General features: G+C 42.1%; 1 protein-coding gene across 2 annotated transcripts in view; it reads left to right on the top strand.

Moving 5' to 3' along the window:
• The window catches only part of sec31b (SEC31 homolog B, COPII coat complex component), a 74,897-nt gene that overhangs the window by 28,895 nt on the left and 22,726 nt on the right, over positions 1-23,276 (top strand). Inside the window, exons 14-23 of one of the 2 annotated variants that reach the window (XM_067972663.1) lie at positions 3,379-3,487; positions 5,711-5,889; positions 6,998-7,124; positions 8,447-8,592; positions 9,651-9,824; positions 12,651-12,836; positions 13,628-13,829; positions 15,385-15,783; positions 21,564-21,602; positions 23,059-23,117. In XM_067972663.1, coding sequence (XP_067828764.1) covers positions 3,379-3,487; positions 5,711-5,889; positions 6,998-7,124; positions 8,447-8,592; positions 9,651-9,824; positions 12,651-12,836; positions 13,628-13,829; positions 15,385-15,783; positions 21,564-21,602; positions 23,059-23,117 — 1,620 coding nt within the window. The remainder of the gene's footprint in view (positions 1-3,378; positions 3,488-5,710; positions 5,890-6,997; positions 7,125-8,446; positions 8,593-9,650; positions 9,825-12,650; positions 12,837-13,627; positions 13,830-15,384; positions 15,784-21,563; positions 21,603-23,058; positions 23,118-23,276) is intronic. The other variant, XM_067972664.1, reaches the window with a different exon arrangement.

The following is a 23,276-nucleotide window of genomic DNA, read 5'->3' as shown; positions in this document are numbered from 1 at the left end:
GATTTAAGTACATGAATACCTTGGGGCTGAATAGCCTACTCCTGTTTCTATGTTTCTACCCACCTTACTTTAGTTTTTATCTTTGATCATACTCATTGGAATATGGCAGATTTTGAAAAGTTGAGGAGTGAGCTAGATGAAGTGGAAATAGAAATTGGCATTCAGGACTATACATAAATAATGAAATTTTTAAAAGCAGATTGCAAAGTTGTAAAATAAATATATACCATTTAAAAAAAATTACAAGTTTCGAAATTAACAATTAATTAATTTAACAGTCTTGTTGTGCAGGGTCCCTTAGGGAAGAGTGACCATAACATGATAGAATTCCTCATTAAGATGGAGAGTGAAGTAGTTGAATCCGAAACTAGGGTCCTGAATCTAAATAAAGGAAATTACGAAAGTATGAGGTGTGAGTTGGCTAGGATCGATTGGGGAACTTTACTAAAAGGGATGACGGTGGATAGGCAATGGCTAATATTTAAAGAACGTGTGCAGGAATTACAACAATTACTCATTCCTGTCTGGTTCAAAAATAAAACAGGAAAGGTGGCTCAACCGTGGCTTACAAAAGAAATTAGGGATAGTGTTAGATCCAAAGAGGAGACATATAAAATTGCCAAAAAAAGCGGCAAGCTTGAGGATTGGGAGCAGTTTAGAATTCAGTAAAGGAGAACAAAGAGATTGATTAAGAGGGGGAAAATAGAGTATGAGAGTAAACCAGCAGGGAACATAAAAACTGACTGTAAAAGCTTCTATAAATATGTCAAGAGAAAAAGATTAGTGAAGACAAATGTAGGTCCCTTACAGTGAGAAATGGGGGAAATTATAATGGGGAGCAAAGAAATGGCAGAACAATTAAACACATACTTTTGTTCTGTCTTCACAAAGGAGGACACAAATAACCTCCCAGAAATGTTAGGGAACCAAGGGTCTAGTGAGAGGGAGGAACTGAAGGAAATCAGTATTAATAAAAAAATAGTGCTAGGGAAATTAAAGGGGCTAAAGGCTGACAAATCCCCAGGGCCTGATAATCTACATCCCAGAGTACTAAAGGAAGTGGCCCTGGAAATAGTGGATGCATTGGTGGTCATCTTCCAAAATTCTATAGACTCTGGAACAGTTCCTACAGATTGGAGAGTGGCAAATGTAACCCCACTATTTAAAAAAAGGAGGGAGAGAAAACACAGGGAATTACAGACCAGTTAGCCTAACATCAGTAGTGGGGAAAATGCTAGAGTCTATTATAAAAGATGTGATAACAGAACACTTGGAAGGCATTAACGGGATTGGACAAAGTCAGCATGGGTTTATGAAAGGGAAATCATGCTTAACAAATCTACTGGAGTTTTTTGAGGATGTAACTAATAGAATAGATAGGGGAGAACCAGTGGATGTGGTGTACTTGGATTTTCAGAAGGCTTTTGATAAGCTCCCACACGAGGTTCATGTGCAACATTAAAGCGCATGGGATTGGGGGGAATATACTGGCATGGATTGAGAATTGGTTGACAGACAGGAAACAGAGAGTAGGAATAAACGGGTCTTTTTCCGGGTGGCAGGCAGTGACTAGTGGGGTACCGCAGGGATCAGTGCTTGGGCCCCAGCTATTCACAATATATATATATAAATGATTTGGATGAGGGAACGGAATGTAACATTTCCAAGTTTGCAGACGACAAAAAGCTGGGGTGGAATGTGAGCTGTGAGGAGGATGCAAAGAAGCTCCAATGTGATTTAGACAAGTTGGGTGAGTGGGCAAGAACATGGCAGATGCAGTATAACGTGGATCAATGGGAGGTTATCCACTTTGGTTGTAAAAACAGAAAGGCAGATTATTATCTGAATGGTGATAGATTGGGAAAAGGGGAGGGGCAACGAGACCTGGGTGTCCTTGTACACCAGTCGCTGGAAGCGAGCATTCAGGTGCAGCAAGCAGTTAGGAAGGCGAATGGTATGTTGGCGTTCATTGCAAGAGGATTTGAGTACAGGAACAGGGATGTCTTACTGCAGTTGTACAGGGCTTTGGTGAGACCACATCTGGAGTATTGTGTGCAGTTTTGGTCTCCTTATCTGAGGAAGGATGTCCTTGCCATGAAGGTAGTGCAATGAAGGTTTACCAGATTGATTCCTGGGATGGCAGGACTGACTTATGAGGAGAGATTGGGTCGACTAGGCCTATATTCACTAGAGTTTAGAAGAATGAGAGGTGACCTCATCGAAACATATAAAATTCTAACAGGACTAGACAGACTAGATGCAGGGAGGATGTTCCCGATGGATGGGGAGTCCAGAACCAGGGGTCACAGTCTCAGGATACGGGCCATGCCATTCAGAACCGAAATGAGGAGAAATTTCTTCACTCAGAGGGTGGTGAACCTGTGGAATTCTCTACCACAGAAGGCAGTGGAGGCCAAGTCATTAAATATATTCAAGAAGGAGAGAGATATATTTCTTAATGCTAAAGGGATATGGGGAAAAAGCGGGAACAGGGTACTGAGTTAGACGATCAGCCATGGTCATTTTGAATGGCGGAGCAGGCCCGAAGGGCCGAATGGCCTACTCTTGCTCCTATTTTCTATGATTCTATGAAAAGCAGTGGAAAAATAGATTATAAACAAGCCTAAAATTGCTGAAGCAGGCATGATAAGAAAGAATATGAGAAAGTAAGAAAGAAGTTTAGTAAGGGGTTAGGAAGGAGGGAGTAATTGGAAAGAATCTTAAACAATTCTTAAAACCACAACTATATTTATATTGTCATGTAGTACCTGATTGTTGCCAGCAGGCGGGGCAACAGGAGCAATCCAGCATCTCGGAATGAGATGAAAACGCATTAGGCTTAGAATCTCTGTTGGCTAAAATGCCTAAAAGTATTGGCAGGTATACATAATATCAGAAAGGCAGAATTCATAAAGGTATGTAAGTTTAAACTGTCTGAGCTTGTTGTTAGTGTGTGTAGATGTTCAGTATTACTTAGAGTTACATATATTGGTGATGCCAAAATTCTTATTATAAGCAACAGAAGGATTTAAAAAAAACACTGAACTGCTTGCATGTTGTTTGATGCCCCATTGAATGAAGGTGTGAACACAATCCACTACAAATTTTGTGATGATAAACACCTGGAGTAAATGAACACTGCCAAATCTGATCCAGTTTCTGTGCGGTTTAAATACTATTAATGCAAAAATTTCATTTACAACACCTTTCAAAAAGAGAACACAACCCTTTGTAATCTAGTCATATGTGGTTAAGAAGCTTTATGTATTCTAGTGTAATGAACGAATGTGTATATTTTGTAACTTTATTCAGGGGCTAACACATCTTGTATCCATCAAGGCAGTGACTTCTGTATTTTTGTTCAATTTGCCTTTCCAGAGTTCGAGCTCTGAGGAGTCCATAGCAGCAGGGGATGCCTCGTCAACTTCTGACTTCTTTGACAATGTTCCAGGGGAAAGGCCCGTGTTTGAAATCCCTGTGACGGGAGGTAAATACTGGATGATTCTCAAACAAAGCATTTTGATATAACTGTACAAACCCAAGAATTGCAATCTGATTTTGGAATTGCCTTTGTAAGAAAGGATGTGTTTATTTTGCTCCGTTTCCAATCCCACTACTTTTTCTCCTGAAGGCATGGATTTAGGCTGGGGGCCAAGCCCTACAGGTGCTGGCTGCCCTCCAGTGCCTTGCTCAAGTGGTAATTCTTCATCTTTGAGCCTCGGCAATGAGCAGCCAAGCAGGCTACTTGGGCTTGATCCTGTCCTTACCTGATGGCCACACAAGTGCATTTTCCAGCAGGTGCTGCTGAATAGTAGCCAGAAGGCCAGACCCCTGGATAATTGCTTCGACTTCCCTCTCTCCCTAATTCAGGGGTGTTGAGGCCAATTGTAACATCCCAACTACTGCACTGGCTGAGTTTAGCTACCTCGGCACAGAGGAAATTGAACTTGGGATATTCCGCTTCTCTGTGGGGAGAGCATTTATTATTTTTGGTGAAAAGCAAAATACTGAGGTTGCTGGAAAACTGAAATAAAAACAGAAAATGCTGGAAATACTCAGCAAGCCAGGCAGTATCTGTGGAGAAAGAAGCAGAGTTAACTGTTTCAGGTCGATGACCTTTCATCAGTACTGGAAGAAGTGAAAGATTTAACAGTTTTTAAGTACAAAGTCAGGGGGAGGGGAGGAAAGAACAAAAGGGAAGGTCTCTGATAGGATGGAGGGCAGGAGTGATTAAATGACAAAAGGGAGGATGGTGCAAGGCCAGGAGGCTGGTAACGGAACAAGTAAAGAAAGAAAAGATGGGTCTAGAGGAGCTGTAAATGGCAACAGCAGAACCATTACCAGCATTTGCAGTCCGAAAAAAATTGGAGTAGTGATTATGATCTGAAGTTATTGAAACCAGTGTTGAGTCTGGAAGGTTGTAAAGTGCCTCATCGAAAGATGAGGTGCTGTTCCTCAAGCTTCCGTTGAGCTTCATTGAAACAGTGTAGGAGGCCGAGGACAGGGAGGTCAGAGTGGGAGTAGGAAGGAGAATTAAAATGGCCCTTTTTATGTGAGATTGTGAATCCCACTCATCGCCCTGATTAGGACGTAGCATTATCTGCTCCTGAGAAGGCATGCAGCCAGTCCCTAATGAGAGACTGTTCACCTGAAGAATTCTGGTCCTGTATTGTGCTTTAATTGGATTAAAAAGAAACGAGCGTAAGTGGTGGATAACCACTAGAGTGCTACCATTACCTAGTTTTGTTCATCTATGTGTTGGTAAATTTTAGCAGTGCATTTATACGTCACTAAGCAAACTGACAGCGAGCAGCTCCCTAGCTTGGTTTGGGTTCGGAGAGCCAACATACGCTGCTCATTCAAAACCTGATCTTACCCCCGGGTTTCTGATCGGTCTGAAGTCTGTTAATGTCATGACTCCATAAAGTACACGCGATGACACCATGCCGCTCGGAGGGGCCTGTGCACATGACCATTTGTCAAGTTTCCAGACGATGAAAAGCATTTCATACATTTTCTCCAGGCGGGACCCTCCATTTGGACAAGTTCTCCTGGTTGGCGTTTCATCCTCTACCCTCCATAAACTTCAGCTCATCCAAAACTCTTCTGCCTATCTCGTACCAAGTCCTGCCAGCTGTCACTCCTGTCCTCACTGACATACATTGGCTCCTGATCTTCCAATGCTTAAAATTATCATCCATATGTATAAATCCCTTCACGACCTCACCCTTCCCTATCTCTGTAACCTCCTCCAGCTCTCTGATCCTTGGACTCTGCCCTTTTGTGTGCCCCCTCCCTGCCCCCCCCCCCCCCAACCTTTCACCCCACCATTGGCGGCCATGCCTTCAACCATCAAAACCCATGCTCTGTAATTCCTTCCCTAAACCTCTCTGCCCCTCCACCTCCCTCCCTTCCTTTAAGATCGTCTTTAAAACACACCTCTTCAATCAATCAAACTTTTGATCACCTCTCTTAATATTCCTCCTCTGACACTCAGTATCTTTTTCCTCACTCATCCGTGAAGTGCCTTGGGATGGTTTTCTACATTAAAGGTGGCTATATAAATGCAAGCTGTCCTGTCTTCTATGGAGCCTTGGTTATGTCCCATGTATATTGTGGAACTACTGTAACCTCACTAGTTGCTGCATTGTTCTTACAGTAGAGCAATTATAGGCCCACTTGCTGAAGGAATAATGTATGTATTTTTCAGATACTGATGGATTGATCAGCCAAGCCTTGCTAATAGGTAACTTTGAAGGTGCTGTTGAGCTGTGTCTGAAAGATGATCGTTTTGCTGATGCCATCATTCTCGCTATTGCTGGGGGAGAAGAGCTCCTTGCACAAACGCAGAAGAGATACTTTGCCAAAAGAAAGACAAAAATTTCAAGGGTAAATGTCCCTTCAATCTGCAAAACACATACATCCTTGTTCATTTGAAAATGTACAGGCATTAACATATTCAAAACGCTGTTCAGAAAGAAACAATCTGTGGAGCACCTTCTAAGTGACATGTTTTAGCCCTTCTTACTTCTGGGAATTGAGTTTGAATCTGTCTCAGGCTGATGGGATGAAAGTCTTTTTCAGCTAGTAGGCTCCGAAGTGAAATGCATTAAGGCAATCTCAATACAAAACTACTTACATCAACGTGGCAATCTCACTGAGGTCACAAAGTGGGCTGGTGTAGCTAATGGAAAACGTTAAACTAGTGCAGGAGGGGTGGTTGCTCTTTTTATGGGGGGGTTGGGGGGTGGGAGTGAAGCACTTCGTTGGGGCAGGGTTCAAGTAGATTCACTGAGTATCTGATCTGTGTTGTGCCTGACCTTGGAGTACTCTTCATCTGGCCTGTGCAGTGCCTGAACTGGAAGTGCCTGATGCTGACACTGAGTGTCCATAGTAGGGGGGGGAAAGAGCTATTCCCTCCCTCTCGTGTATCACCCAATGTGGGAAGATTTTAATGGTTGTGATGTCCGTGCAGAATGTAAATAAGCAATCAATAACATTACCAACATTATATCCTCTATTGTAACCGTTGCCGTGATCGATTTTAAATGCTTTTACCTCATTGATGAGGCAGAAAAGTACACAGTGATTGGAATAACATGCAAAGTATAGAGGTACATGTGTCATGGTAGTACATCTACACTAAGGGACAAGGAGGATACAGGATAGTGTAGTATGTTCAACTTTACCCTAAAGCTTATAATGTTTAGTTTAAATGAAGGCAAAGAACACGCAGGATTGCACATTGATCGTTATGTTGCACAAATTGATCTTAGTGATTCATTGGGCCTGTCTAAAACATTGTTTCATTAGCATTTAAACAGTTTTCAGCAGCTGCATTGAACGATAGAATCCATTTAACTGCAGGCTTTGCAACCTAAGCAAGCCAATAAGGAATACCATTTTAAGCAACGCTTGAGTACAAATTCCAGATGTTACCATGCTTGATTCTCTTGCAGTTAAAGGAATACTGAATGTAGTAAATGTCCTGTTGCAGCTCGTGTCTTCTGTAGTCACCCACAATTGGAGGGATATTGTAGAGTCATGTGACTTGGATAATTGGAAAGAAGCTTTGGCTGCTCTTCTGACTTACGCCAAACCAGAGGTGTTCCCCATACTATGTGGTAGGTTCACTACTTCATATCTCTTTTATATTATTTTCTTCTTGCCAATTTTTTCCAATCCCATACTCTTTTTAAGGGGTTGCTTCTTTATTTGCAACCGTTCTAGAGATCCAGGCACCCCTCACCTAAATGGCCAGTATTTAACTCTGATTGTTGCTAGTGAGCGTTTACAGGTAATTTGACCACAGAGACATCTCAGTCATGGTTGGGACCAGTCCTCGCCTGACATACGTAAAACAGGCACTGAAGGCAGCAATCACTGGATAGCATTGAGGTGTGGAGACCATGACTGATTTTTCCTTTCCGTACACAGGGTGCAAAGGCCAATTGTATGGTCCCTCTTACTGCTTTGGCTGAGGTCAAGGATTGAACCTGGGATCTTCCTGGTCCGTATGGCTTAGCTATTCACAAAATAAACTGAGTTGCACCATACCACTGTTATTTTGTGATTTGAATGGACTGATCTATTAGTATGATACTAGTTGCAGTAAAATATGTCCATTGTTGTCAGTCGGCATATTTCATGTATTGATACCAGTACACTATAGGAGAAAATGCATTTGAGCTAATAATGCTTTAATGGGCAATACATTTCTCATTTCATAACCTGAATTATTGACACTCATTGACACTCCTGTAACCACCAGTACTTCAATCATCTCCCGGTGCAGTCCATGTTTGGAAGGACAAAATCCATAACTGTACTGCTTGGTATTTTTCAGCGTTCAAGTGGTACCAAAGTTTCACGTGCCTACTTTATTGAGAAGTGATAGTGTTTTGTCCCAGGTTAAGGGAGGAGCTAATTCCTACTCTGAATAACCTTTCCCAAGTCATTTTATTCGCTCCTCAATAATATCAGCCTATTGAGAATTTACAATTAAATATTCAAGAGAGCTTACCTTTACCTGAATTGTAAAATGTTAGTGCTTCATTACTTTTAACGGGATGGAATTTAGAGGAGAATGTGCTTTAATTTGAGCTCTAACCATGAGAAGAGTGTAACCTGGGCAAAATAAAACTGTAACAAATTAGTTGATGAATCAGTGCAGCACGCAGCTATTTATTACAGATCATTTGTACCTGTGTGGTGCTTGGGCACTGCCGATTCACTGTAGTGGTGCAAAAATCAATGATTATGAATGGAAAAATTATTATAGCTAATCTGAACATCACCTATAAAGTAACTGGCAATGTCCTCTGATCCCTCCTCTTCCTCATCAATCAAAAAATGGTTTTAAAATGTACAAAGTAGAAGTGTTTTCAGCAAACATTTGCACTTCAGTAACCAGTGTTGAATCCTTTGGGGTCCTTCCCTTCCTTAGATACCCTCGGATCCCGCCTAGAAATGGAGAATGAGGAGAAGCTATGCATGCAGGCGTGCCTTTGCTACATCTGTTCCGGGAATGTTGAGAAACTGGTAGAATGCTGGGTGAAGACTCATGAAAGCTCGACTCCACTCGCACTAGAGGTAGGAGCCTGCTGTTCAGATCTCTGGGTTGCTGTGTTCTTGTACGACATACATTATCTGCAGTTTCCAGAATTAAATCCATGGTGGACCAAACAGGGTTGGATTTAACTGCATATTCTTCTTAAATCCTTAGTAAATTAAGAGCATATCTGTGTTTAAAATCAATTTTGTACATTGTATTTACGATCATATATTTGAGGGACTGCATGGTGAAGTGAGTGAACATAATGTTCTTTCCTTCTTTCCTTTTTTCTCTGGTGTCACCCAGCCCTGCCATTCTCTGTCAACTCTCCCTCCCACCCCCCCACCTTCGTCCTCCTGCCACTGCATCCCCCGTCACTCCCAACCCATTGACTCCCTCCCTCGCTCTGTTGCATCCTCTCCCTCTGCCGACCCCTCCTGCTCCCTGGTTGCCCTCCTCGCTCTTGCTCCATCGCCTTTTCTCGCACACTCTCGCTCTCTTTCGAGCACTCACTCTCATGCTCTCTCTTTCTCTTTCTAACTCTCGCTCCCATTCTCTCTTGTGTGTGTGCTCTCTCTATCAGTCTTTCTACCACCTGCAAGGCTGCTGTATGAAATTAGTTTGAGCAGTCGCATGGGTCTGAAATTGAAATCTGCTGCAGGTTGGCACTAAATTATGTGTCTCACATTGATGGCACTTAAGGGTGACTGAGTTAGGAAACTGTTGTATTAGGTTATGGCACAATGTTGAGGCTGAGCATTGAGGAATTTTCTCTCTCTTGAATTTGCACTGTACCTGAACTGAAAATGCTTCATGCTGACACTGGGCATAAAAGGATTCCATTTCCCAAAACTGACACCTTCCCCCACTTTGAGCACAAAACTAAAACTCGAAGGCAATATAGTAAGCCCTTGTGATGTAGTGTTTTGCTAATGAATGGTGAACGATCTTTATCCTGCTCACAATCTATTTGAATACTTATCCAAAGTCCCTATGTGACGAGCTACAGGCCGGAACTTCAGAATCTTGCAGAATTGGTGGTGAACCCAGTGATCAACACTTTAGCTTCAGTCATGTTTTCTCTCCTTCTCATCAGGACCTTGTGGAAAAGATTATGATCTTGCAGAAGGCGATTGAGTTACTCCAGGGCACAGACATGGCTGCAGAGGGCCCAGTCTTTGCGAAGAAGCTCACACAGTATGCCAGCTTGTTGGCAGCACAAGGAAGTTTGGAAGCAGCCATGAGCTACCTCCCTACTACTTCACATCAGGTTTGCCTTTGCATTGTTCTTCTGTTTGTAATTATCCATAAAATGATAGTATTTATACAAGCACCTAATCCACAATAACATCCAGTTTTAATCAAGAAGCAAAGCCTAGCAACGTACTTCCTTGCCTTACTATCTAAAAGAGAATATTGGGGAACTGTTAGTATTTATGAATCCAAATTCATCTCCAACACATCTCATCTCTCTAGGCTTGTATTCCCTTGAGTATAGAAGAAGGGTGATCTAATTGTGATGATTAAAGGATTTGACAGGGTAGGGGAGTCCAGAACAAGGGGACATAACCTTGATATTAGAGCTAGGCCATTCAAGGGTGTCTGGAAGCATGCCTTCACACAAAGGGTTGTGGAAATCAGGAACTCTTCGTTATCGTCCCCCCCCCCCCCCCCCAAAAAAAAAGCTGTTGAGGGTAGGGGTCAATTGAAAATTTAAAAACTGAGATTGATAGGTTTTTGTTAAGCAAGGGTATTAAGGATTATGGAATCACGGCAGGTAAGTGGAATTGATACATACCAGCCATGATCTAATTGAATGGCGGAACAGGCTTGAGGGGCTGAAAGGCCTACCCCTGTTCCTATGTTCCTCCCCAGAGCTGCTTTAAGGACTTGTTTTTACAGGAGTGACCCAGGTGTGGCTCCTTTCACTTCCCTGGGTGCCAAAGCTTCAGACCTTGAAACACCTAAACTAGGAAATGTTAGCAACCGCAATGAGTGGCTCCAGATGTGACAGTGATCTAAAATGGCATGTTCAGATTCAAAGGAAAATTAGTTTATTTGCCAATTCCTCAATTTTTTTTTTAAACTAGTGAATCTCTTGTTGCATTGCTCAGTCTAAAAACCACAGGAACGTGTAACACGTAACACACGTTGTCTTATGCTACAGCATGGGTGCAGGAGTGTTTAAGTTTACCCGAGGTCATTTAGTGGTTACCTTGCGGATATTCATTCTCATTTTCCGTTGATGCACCAGAGTGGGTGAGTTTACAAGTCCAGTCATGTCTGAATGGCTGTAAAAAAAAAAAATTAGAGTTGTTGGCACAAATGCATTCAGAGAGCTGTAGCCTGCTAGCTTGGGCCACCAGCTAACAGAGATGGGTTTTGGAACCTGTAGGAACTTGAGGATCAAACATCTTGCATAGGTATAGGCTTCCAATGGAAAACATGGTTACAGGCGTTTCAAACACAAAAAATACTGTTGTATTGGTAAGTTTAATCGTGTTCTTGTAAATGTTATTTTTTTATGTTAACCTTATTTCCAGTAGTAAATGCTCATCTTAATAACAAAACCATGATGGATGGCAGAACGACTTTTAGAAAACATTTGGGGTGATTTGATTAGTTTACGTTTTTTTTAATTGGTAGCCGTTGCTAAGGATCCATTTTTGGTTCATAAATTTTTGAACATGTTTTTGGTGGTTTTCTTTCTTGCTTGCTACTTTGCTGATTGACACATTCCTTAGCTGTTCAGTTGTGATTTGCAATTTTTTGAATGTAGAGTTTGAGCTAATCAGTTGCATGAAATTTTCATATTGTATATCTGTCTAGGGTAAGTTGGAAGATGTGCTGTTCCTTGGGGACCGGAGATTTCTGTTGTGCTAAGGTGAAGCTGCGATTCTTTAAGGCCACAAAGTCTAAGGGGTAGAATTTTGTCCTTACTGCTTGGGTATTGAGAAGCGCAGAGAGGAATATTTTGTGGGGAGGATTACACTTCCCTTTACTGAACCCGCTGGCTTTCCTCCCATTAATTTCACTGGGAGGAGAATCTGACGGATTCTGTTACTGGTGTACGATTGTCCCTGCCAGATTTTCCTTTCTGTGCTCCACCCAGGTGATGCTTAATGCTCAGGCAGTAAAGACAAAAATCTATTCCTAATTGCAGCTTCAGGTTAACCAGAGCTTAACTGCTGTTTGATGAGGGTTCTGTAGAAACTGGTAAGTGATGTCAATTTCAGGCTTCAGATTGGAAACACAGCCTTAAATGACTTGTGTTTTTAAAAAGATCATTTTGCATCTGTAACAAAGTAGAATGTGTGCAGTGTGACAGATAAAATTTGGGTGCGTTCACTGTTTTTCTCTGTACATTTTAAAAAACTATATGAAGTATATGATAAATAACCTTGGGGTCTGCAATGTGCTGAGAGTACAATGTATCATCCCGCTGCTATGCTTCACAGTGTATCATAGCATGTGAAGCATAGCAGCAGGATGATGCACTGTGAAGCATAGCAGCGGGATGATGCACTGTGAAGCATAGCAGCGGGATGATACACTGTGAAGCATAGCAGCGGGATGATACACTGTGAAGCATAGCAGCGGGATGATACACTGTGAAGCATAGCAGCGGGATGATACACTGTGAAGCATAGCAGCGGGATGATACACTGAAGCATAGCAGCGGGATGATACACTGTGAAGCATAGCAGCGGGATGATACACTGTGAAGCATAGCAGCGGGATGATACACTGAAGCATAGCAGCGGGATGATACACTGTGAAGCATAGCAGCGGGATGATACACTGAAGCATAGCAGCGGGATGATACACTGTGAAGCATAGCAGCGGGATGATACACTGAAGCATAGCAGCGGGATGATACACTGTGAAGCATAGCAGCGGGATGATACACTGTGAAGCATAGCAGCGGGATGATACACTGAAGCACAGAAAAATGCATGCAATTGTTTTAACTTCACCAAGGAAAATCTTTTGAATTTTTCTGACAATCAGGACTTTTGCTGTGCTGGTTCTTATTTTCCATTAGTGTTTCTTGGCTGCAGTACGTTTACCTAAACCGGAACATTACCTCTTTCAGTTTACAATACTCCAGCTCCGAGACAGGCTGTTCCACGCTCAGGGAGAAGTTATGGTGGATCAACAGCCTCCCGCTTTCCCATTTAACCGGGTTGTAACGAGAAGTATGCGTCCGGCTTCCACTGCTGCTCCCACTCCAGCCCGGCAAACACCACCTCAAAGACCAGTCCAGCAACCCACCCAGCAGGTAAGTGGGACCAGAGCGACCCTACTGAATCCCATTTGTACTTTCTTTTCCATGCTTTGTGCATATTGCATATTGTTGGGGTTTTGCTCTGTGACTGCACCATTGTTCTGCTGTGCATGCACTTTCTTGCTATGCACACGTTTCACCATTTCTTCATGCACATTTTCATGCTTCCTTTTACAGTCTGCGTGCACGTTTCATTGTGTGTGAGTCCAGTATCGCTGTGCGTGCTTCCTTTGACTCATCAGAGGAGCAAGCAGAAAAGTCTGAATGGACAAAAGCAACATTTGATCTATTTTGTTTATTTTTATTGACAAATGTGCAACTTATTCCATACTGTCCTTGACTCATTCCCAGGTGTTCTTCAGTATTTATGTAACTTACTGTTAGCTACCTGGTGCATGCCATGTAACTTGTATTGTGGGAGTGATTTACGCAAACACTGAAGGATACTAAGGAATGAGTTACACAGAGTGCACCATGCAGCTAGGAGTGATTATAGAGAATGCACTATGCAGTTGAGAGTAACTGGAGACAAGTGTTCAATATGTTCTGTGTACATCATTTCCAAATATTTCAGCATTTGTGTAACTTGTTACCTTCGCCATTCTGAATGTCTTTTGTTTTAAAACTGTACTCTTGAAAAGTTCATGGAATTTAAAGTGTAGCATCATGCCTATTTTGCGTAAAATCTGAATAACGAAAATAATTGTGTGAATTAGTTATGGGACTTGCTTCAGTTAACTACCAAACATTTTTTCCCCTCATAATAGCAATTTTTGTCTTCACAGACTCCATACCAGACCTCTTTTTGTCCTCAGACCCAAGTCTGTCCTACAGCTCCAACAGTATTCACTCCCCAGCCAGCCCCAGCAGCACCTCCATCTGTTGTCCCTGCTCAGGGCATTGCTGGCAACACCAGCAACATCTACTCCAAACCAGGGGCTCCTCGTCCCACCTACCCACAGCATCCTACCACGGTCTCTGCACCAGGTAATCTGTTTAACACTTCAAAGCGGATCAGTCATTTTCTTGTTAAAATGATTAGAAATTGAGTTAATTCATGTGTTTAACAGCTATGGAGGGAGGGGGAGAAGGACATATTTATACTTTAATAAATAATTAACTTTTATGTAAGGTATCAAGTGTGCAAGATTAGAGAGATATATATTAATTTTGTGCTAATCGAGGTGTTTATGCTGGATAGTGGGGTATTTTTCATTTGGGTTTGGGTTGCCAATATCAGTGATGAGTCATATATGTATAGATGCAGAGCGTAGCTCCCTCTTCTCTGCCCCAACAATGGGTTTCAGCCCCAAACTCAGCAAAGCGTGCATTTTTTCCATTTCTCACAACATTCATCTTCTTGGTAGCTTCTCAGTGTAATTGCCACTAGGGACCAGTTTTGAGCCATCTCCATTAGCAGACTGATTGAAACTGCCCAAACCCATTTCATATTGGTCCTATATAGCCCACAGATAAAGGAAACTTTCATCCCATTGGTGTGGGCTGGATTTGAACCCAGAAATGAGAGCCTGGTGTCTAACCCACCCTCCTTTTGTGTTCCAGTGATTAAAAAGACTCTTAATTTTTATGACGTTGATCCATTTCAAGTGTATTTTCCCCACACTGCGTTCCCCCAGGAGAGTTGGTTGCTCATGGTTGCTGCCTAGTTAGATTGACCCTTGTGCTGTGTACCATTGCCTGGATGAATCAGGTGGCATGTGACCTGCAGGTTAGTGGAAGATTGTGAGGCGTTTCAGTCCTTCACACTATAGGAAACATGTAGGTAGCATTCTGCATTTTGTTTTCCAGTATTATTATATCTAGAAGATATCTCTGTAACCTCCTCCAGCCTTACAATCCTCTGAGATCTCTGCGCTTCTCCAATTCTGGCCTCTTGCGCATCCCTGATTTTCTTCGCTGCACCATTGGCGGCCGTGTCTTCAGCTGCTGAGCCCTAAGATCTGGAATTCCCTCCCTAAACCCCTCTACCTCTCTCTCCTCCTTTAAGACGCTCCTTAAAACCAACCTCTTTGACCAAGTTTTTGGTCACCTATCCTAATATCTCCTTATGTGGCTTGGTATCAAATTTTGTTTGGTAACACTCCTGTGAAGCGCCTTGGGACATTTTACTATGGTAAAGGCGCTATATAAATGCAAGTTGTTGTTGATTTTAAGAATTAAACACAGCATAGTGAGATTTTAGTCGTTTTAATTGCCAGAATACATTTCCAAGTTCAGAATTGATTGGTCTGTCTGGTGTAATGGTCTCTGAGTGGTCCAATAACGCTTGGTTTGTCCCTCCCAATTCTCCATGGAGTTTGGGGCAGAGTATAAGAATGAGAAATGCTCTGCTATTGTTTGGGATTTGAATGTAGGAACCATGAATCTTAGTAAAGCTGTGCATTTGGTGAAATTGAATATGTAAGACATTATTGTCAAGGAGTGGCTAGCAAGAAAGGGGAAAAGATAAATTCAAATGGAAGATTGCTGTATTGTGATATGACTTGTGGTTAGATTTATTTTTGTGTTTTTTTTCTCCCAGCCTTTTCACAATTCCAGAATTTCGGACAGCAACAGGTTCCTCCAAGTGGACTACCAGCCTATCCTCCTCAGAATCCTTTGCCAGGTTCAGGGTTGACTGGCCCATCTCTACCTACAGCCTCTCTAAGTGGTCCAACAATGCCTGGTGTGTCCATGTCAAGGCCATCGTTGATAACCCCTGCTCCAATGCCATCCTATCAACCCTCTAGCACTCTGCCACCCTCTACACCGCCTGGGCCTCTGCCAACTTTCCCAGGTCACCATCAGCATCCGCCCCACCCTCCTACGTCTCTACCAGGCATTCACCCTACTTTTCCTTACCCCTCTGGAACAGGAGGCCCCGGAGCTCCTTCCTCCAAACCGTTCACGTCTGCAGCTGTTCCTCCTCCTCCTCCAACAGGTACTCAGTTTATAGCTGCTATCAGGATGTCTGCCTCAATAGGTGTATGTACTCACTGGATCCATGCCACTACTTGCATGAAGTTAACAAATTACAAGATGGCGTGCTCACACTGACTACATTGCTCACCAACAGTTTGCTTTCAGCCATCAGTGAAGTGAACTGAATCCTACAAAAAAAAAACAGACACAAATCTGGGCTAGTTTTCAAATAACAATTGACGATCCAGTCTTGGATGCAACAAAGCTAAAGACTGCTTTTAAATTTTAATCCAAGAGCACAGCAAAGAATTCAGCACCTTGCCTTTCGTACCTGGTTCATGTGAAGAAGGGAAATCCCCTGGGTAAAATTCCCAAAAAAAGCAATGTGAAAGCATGCCTGTAAACGGTGTTTTAATTTTTTTAATTTTTTTTTATTCGTTCACGGGATGTGGGCGTCGCTGGCAAGGCCGGCATTTATTGCCCATCCCTAAGAGGGCAATTAAGAATCAACCACATTGCTGTGGGTCTGGAGTCACATATAGGCCAGACCGGGTAAGGACGGCAGGTTTCCTTCCCTAAAGGACATTAGTGAACCAGATGGGTTTTTACGACAATCCGGTAGTTTCATGGCTATCATTACTAATACTAGTATTTTAATTCCAGATTTTTATTTAATTAATTGAATTTAAATTCGCCAGCCGCCGTGGCGGGATTTGAACTCGTGACTCTGGATTTTAGTTCAGGCCTCTGGATTACTAGCCCAGTAACATAACCACTACGCTACCGTACCCATATTAATAGGTTTGCTGCTTTCATTTTGTTTGGAATTTGTGGCCTTGTCTTTTAAGTATTATTGCACTCCGTGCAGATGCATTATAAGGTTAACATTTCCAAAATTTCTAGTCCTTCCACCTCCATTTTCCATATTTATTCATTCTTCAGGACATCCATTGATAGAAAATCTTTTTCTCTAATTTACTAGAAAGTTTAAGATTGTATGACTAGCTGTGATCCATCACCTCTTGAGTCCCTGGTCTCTGCAGTACGAGTCAGCTTGCACTCCTAGTGTCTGGCTGAAGAACAGCAGACCATGACCTTCACTCGAGGCTTCCTGCTCAGCCTCCCCTCTTATTCAGAGAATGGTGCCTAGAATATTGAGGGCAAACTACAAAAAATAAATCTGATTAATTGTTCCTTCTGAAAACTAGTTCCAACTGTTCCTGAACCTTCTCACCTTTGTAAGCAAGATGCAGTTGTGTTTAAAGAGTAGCAGGCGGCCTTGCTGGGTTTTGGCTTTGCATGGATCTTTTTTGATTTTTTTTAATATAAGGCGTGGACCTGATATACAGGCAGTTGTTCTTCACACCACTTGTGCACGGCAAGGCACGTGAAGCCTAGAGAGGATCCTATGAATGGTTTTTGCAAATAAAACACGATTGATTCTGGATCAATGCAAAAATTAATTTCTCAATGCTGCAGCTAAGAATGCTATGGAGTGGGGGTGGGGGGGTGCAGTGAAGTTTGTTGGCTGTTGATATTCTTGTGAGCAGTTGACTGTGGCACTTTTAAGACTTGTTTTCAGTATGTAAGACCACATTCCAGTTTATCCACCTGTCATCTGAATGAAGTCACACCCCTGGGTATTAAAGTAAGATATTTCCTCTCATCATAAAGGCTGGATTTTAGCTACAGTAACGTCTGTTGTTGCTTGGTTGTGAAGGAAGAGGGAAGCTGGAGAAAGTTATGTTACCTAGCTGATTTGGAGGGGTGTGCGGTGACTTCCTGCGGCCTTGATATGAACAAAATGCTCATCATATGGATGTGAACAACTGACTTGTCTATCAAAACTTGGATTGTATTTTAGTGGGTTCATAACCAATACATTAGAATTATTTGTGCAATTTAGAAATGGCTTTCAAAGAAGTTATAGAAGTAAAAATTATGAATAATAATTGATGTGAAGCTAATTGTTAAGATTATGTAGGAACCTGGAGTGCAATTTATTTATTTTTTTCCTTTGCCCAACTGCACTGAATTTTAGATCTCAGTTGTAACACTGTTGGGAGGTGCTAATTGGAGGCCAGACATTACCTTACCCACTGGGAGGAGGGGGGAGAACTATTCTTGTGCTTCTCCTGGGAGTTGATTCAGAATGGTATTGCAAATCCATGGGAACAGGTTACCTTCTTACCATGTTGACTGTGAATTGATACATGGCTTAAGTACGCAAAAGGAAGAATGGAAAACTTCATAATGAGTCTGAATAAATTGCCATTGATTTTCTTATTCATTTTTTAAGAACTTTCTTTTTAATTTGATCTCTTGTTCTGTCAGTTATTTTTTCTGGGCACTTAGTAAAATTGTGTGAATTCCTTTGCGATATTCATGCTAAGCTCTTAGCTGAGAATATGTGCAGGTAACCTGCTCCCAGGCTTCTGCCAGCATTGCTTTGTACCAGCTGCCAGGACTTGTGCCAGGAGACAGGTCTCCGGTGTTTCTGTCCCTCCTCGTGGGGAAAGACCTTTGGGAACCTGGGCAAGATTGGGAATTTGCCATTTGGAGAATTACAAGTGCAATCCTGCATCCTGCTACTCTGTGGCATGTTGGTGTACGAACCTATTGTGTCATCAGTTCGTCTTCTCTCTTTGTTCCTCCACGCAGATTTAATTATGATTGAAATTAATTATTTTGGTGCCAAATCATATTTGAATTACTACTGATTTGGTACAACTCAGTTAGTATTGTAATTGCTGCTAAAAACCATTGTTTGCAGATCAGTTAATTAAAATTCAACTGGTTGTTCACTGAAACCAAATAGGTTGGTAAATTTAATTTCATGATTATTCTCGGATGAGAATTTGGTTCCGATACTGGCATTGTTACTCATGTCGTATGAGGGAGAGCTGTAAGGACTGATTCTACTGGCCCTTGCGCCCAGGAACCGAGTGTTCTGCGAGCGCAAGGGCCAATGAAAAGGAGTAGATACCACGTGGATCGTTGGGTCTGCTTCCCTTTAGTGTTGCCCTGGGATGCCCGGGGCTTTCCTGTTGGTGTGCAGAAGATGCAGGTCAGACAGCAGCATGCAAAAGAGAGCGTTCCCAGCCTCCTGCCTCTATTTCTCTTTGGAACGCTTGCTGGCTGCCCATAAAAACCTGATGTGCCCTATCTCCGAGCCCCCCCCCCCCATGAATGGAGGGCCCTCCGGGGGCAGGCTGAAGATCTGCAGGCAGGCCACAGTTTTTATTTCGTGTCCACCCTAGAGGTTTTGACCACCTGGCTGCTGATCTCTGTTGGCAGCCAGAATTTCCCTGAGAGGCTGACAGCTGCTTGTGAATTTCCAGGCCATAGCACCAGCTAAGTCCTGCCATGGGGCAGGTCTGTGCCAGGGTTGCCTTCAGGCCATTAAAATGGCCCCAGACTGGAAGTAGGGCTCTCGCCCCAAACTGGAAAATTTCATCAACTTTGCTTCCCTTTTCATCCTTCCCTCGCCTTCACATGGTCCATCTCTGACTCTTCCCTTCCCTTCCTCAACTTCTCTATCTCCATTTCTGGGGATAGGCTGTCAACCAATATCTATTATAAGCCCACTGACTCCCACAGCTGCCTTGATTACTCCTCCTCTCACCCCGCTTCCTGTAAGGACTCTATTCCCTTCTCCCAATTTCTCCGTCTCCGTTGCATCTGTTCTGATGATGCCACCTTCCACACCAGTGCTTCTGATATGTCTTCCTTTTTCCTCAACCAAGAATTCCCCTCCATTGTAGTTGACAGGGCCCTCGACCGTATCCATCCTATTTCCCACGGTTCTGCCTTCAACTCACCCCTCCCCTTCCCTCCCAGAACCATGATAGGGTCCCCCATGTCCTCACCTGCCACCATCGCTCCACTTCCTATTGGATCCACTATTGCCTGAGATTATTTTTCTAGTCTAGAGTCTCCATTAATGTCCTTATGTTGAGAAGGGGTAGAATTTGTACCAGTTATACCTTGAGTATTCTACATATCAGACTATATTTATGTTTTGCTGGGAATCACTACATTGGGAATCTACTGTAAAGGTATTTGTAGATTATTGGAGGACTTAAGCTTTGATAGATTGCATCAAATGGTAAAATGCAGATGTCTGGTGATGTAAATAAAACTGGTCGCTTACTGTTAATAGCCTAGGATTGCTATTTGTCCTTGCATCTCAAAAGGGGATGTGGTCACTGGCGTGTGTATAGTAATAGGTAGATGTGAGCTCAGTGGGTACGAGTCACTAGTTAATGTCCTTAACTACTCAGTTACTGCTTGTTCCAAATATTCTCTACATAGTCATTGATTCAGATCCCAGCCCAGATGTATATGGAGTAAATTATGAATGTTCCATTTTAGTATGAGACTCAACACCCCAAAGATGCTAAATGTGACTGTCTTATAACGACAATCTAATTAAAACCATCTATTACTAAGAGGAGAACACAGGCTAGGACCTTCATTGAAGAAACGGAAAGACACGAATCAACCCCACTGTTCAATAGCTATCTAGTGGAGCCTGTGGCGAGATGAACCTATTGGTTAGCCCTAGACAAGCCAGGGTGACATAATCTAGTCTCAAAGATATCGAGTGGACAGGACTGAATTTACTTTTCACCTATGCAATAATAGCCTTTTCATCTCTGTTCACCCAACCTGTCTCAATCATATCTCTGGGGGTACCAAATCTGCTGAGATCCTTATATGAACTTAGATGGGAATAAATATTCCCTATACAAGATCTGATCCAGATCACACTCATTATTTCAGCAAGTCTTGGAAGTGAGGTGTTGTACTCTTCAAATTGTCTCCAAAATGGCAGTATGGCTAAAATTTCAACACTTTTGTTGAAAGATTTCCCCAACTTGGCTGCACCTGTGCCTCAACTGAAGAAAGTTTTTTTTTTAAAAAATCTACAATTTTAACTAAACTGCCACAGCACTTCTCAGTTGAAATGCTTTACACTGCCATAACAAACATTTAGAAATAGCATTTACATATTTAAACTACACGGAGCTCACTTTGTGCCAGTTTGCAAAATTTAGTTCCTGTTTATTTGTGATTGTAGATAATTCCCTGCTGTAGTTCCTTTTTTATCCAGGAAGGAGTTTGCCAGTGCTCTCATTCTGGTTAAACATGGAATGTGCACAATGGATTCAACCATTTCAAGAGAATTTAGTATGTGGAGTTGGGTGGAGATATGTTAACAAGGCTGGAACCTAACTGAATACCATCAGTTCTGATGATCGAAAGAGTGAAGTTCAAGGGTTTTGATATCTGATTACAAGACCACAGATAATTTTCTACAGTTACTCACAGTTCCTGCAGCTGCCACCAAGTCGGTCCTTTGGGTTCCATTTTTACTTATGCTCAGATTTGGCTGTTTGGTCCCCGTCGTTGGCTTGTGCTATTGACTATTGCTGGTTTGATGTGCATCTTCTGCTGCCCAATTTTGCCATTAGGTTTAAGAGCCAATTCTACAAGAAGAGGCATTGCTGAATGTTCTTTTGACAAAAGTGCTCCCCTGTATTGCATGATGGTAAGGGATGACAACTTGTATGTTTTTGGCAGTATGTTCAAGGCTGGATGTTCTCTGCTTTGTATATATTAGAGCGAACTATCACGTTGCTGGGCTATATAATAAACACCAGTAGAATAGTCACCTGCTGTGTCCTTGTTCTAATATATGTAGTTGGCTGAATTATTATTTATCTAGTTGTGTGTAGTATGCTGAGTGATGTCTAGATTTTCCATAGAACCTCCCTGTCCTCTTTGATTTTTCAGGATTCCTACCATGGCTACAAAACCGCCCTTGTGCATCAGGTGAAAGGATAATAACAAGTGTCCTGGCTAGGTCAGCTAGCCTTGTATAATGGCTTTTCTGTTGAAACGCTAGTGTTCTTCATGACTTGTATTTTTTTTTACATCTGAAGTCTTCAGATTTTTCATGTCTGCTTTTAGTCCTATTCCTACAGAAAGGGTTCTTCTGTATAATTTAACGGTTAATTTCTAAACTGATATTATATCTCAGAGTATGAAGAACACTGATGTTCCTTTTTTTCAGTTTGCATGTTTTTTTAAAAAGTTGATCTGTATTTTGAGATTTATTTGAAAGTTGCATTTGCAACTAACAAAACCTGAGCAGGGATTCATGCATAATGTTGCACCAATCCACCTAATGTGAGGCTTTCATTGGGTGGTCAGATATCAATATTGATGGAAGGTTTTTTTTCTGGGTTTCCCTTTTTCTTCCATTTTGACTTTACCCTCATTGGGTCTTACAAACTTTTCATTTTCTGATTTCTAAGATAACCAGCTTGCAAGTTCTGTGTATCCTACTCTTGAGTAAATGGTAGGACATGTAAAAGAGCTGCTTGGATTGAATCTTCTGTTTTGCTCCCCCCCCCACCCAACACACTTTTTGCCATGCGGGGAAACACTTCCACTTCCAATCCATGCCTTTGCCTGGATGACAGGTGTGAGCTCCAATTCCACATTCTGTGAAACAGGGCATCAGTAAACTAAGGTGCTCCCAGCTGATGCCATTGGGTGGTCATGTTAATAAATGCAAATAAATGGCTTAATCCAGACAACCGAGTTCTTAAAAGGGAATGGTCAGCCCAGAGCTTTATTCTGTGTTAATCCCTGCTAAGACAAGCAAATGAATTGTTGCTTTTTGTTCAGAGGTTTCAGTAAGTTGCCACCAGGTTCCTTGTTAAATAGTCATTCACTTTCAGCACATAGAAACAAAATGATGAGGAAAACCAACCAGTGGGGTTATTGATGGTGAAAATGCCTAACAATTCACTTGAAGCCTTGCACTGATAACTTAGTAATTGATGGGCCGTCCAGTGCAGCCTTCAGTGACCACTGTAGTAAGGTCACACTCCTAGTGATGAAAAGTTGTTCCTGGCGAGATTCATCTTGAGGTTGTGACTGTACATCAAACAATGCATTGGAGGTACAGGGGTAGCAATGGAAATCCTTAAATATATCATTATGTCCAACTGAGTGCTTTTCAAATATTCATTCAGGGAGCCTGGAGGTAGATTATATTAAAGTGCTCTCTGGTGTCAATAAATAAAGAAGGGTCTGTGACTGAGAGCATTAAAATGTTGCCGCTTTGCTATGTTGACTTTATCATGCAAAAAGCAATAATGCTTGATGTAACATAATTGAAGTGATTGTAGACATGCAATCAAAAAAGCATCTTTGTCAGCGGTGTGACACACAAGACCTCTTTGCATATACACAGTCTTACGTTATTTACTTTTAATAGGGTTCCAGGATGGATGGAATGATCCTCCAGCAGTGCGGGCAGGACAAAGAAAGAAAATGGTAAGTTATGCATACTTGCTAACGATACAACTTGTGTTTTATTGTGGTTGTGATGAACTTGCATTATGTGCCATATTATCTCAAGTGGAACTACTCCATTTGCTGGTAGTGGAGGAGGATGCTTATGTGAAACAAGCAGTTTTAGAAGCCGAGATAACT

The sequence above is a fragment of the Heptranchias perlo genome, chromosome 36 (assembly GCF_035084215.1).
Source record: "Heptranchias perlo isolate sHepPer1 chromosome 36, sHepPer1.hap1, whole genome shotgun sequence".
Lineage (NCBI taxonomy): Eukaryota > Metazoa > Chordata > Chondrichthyes > Hexanchiformes > Hexanchidae > Heptranchias > Heptranchias perlo.
The sequence above is the reverse complement of the archived record's forward strand: the minus strand, read 5'-3'. Positions and strand labels throughout refer to the sequence as shown.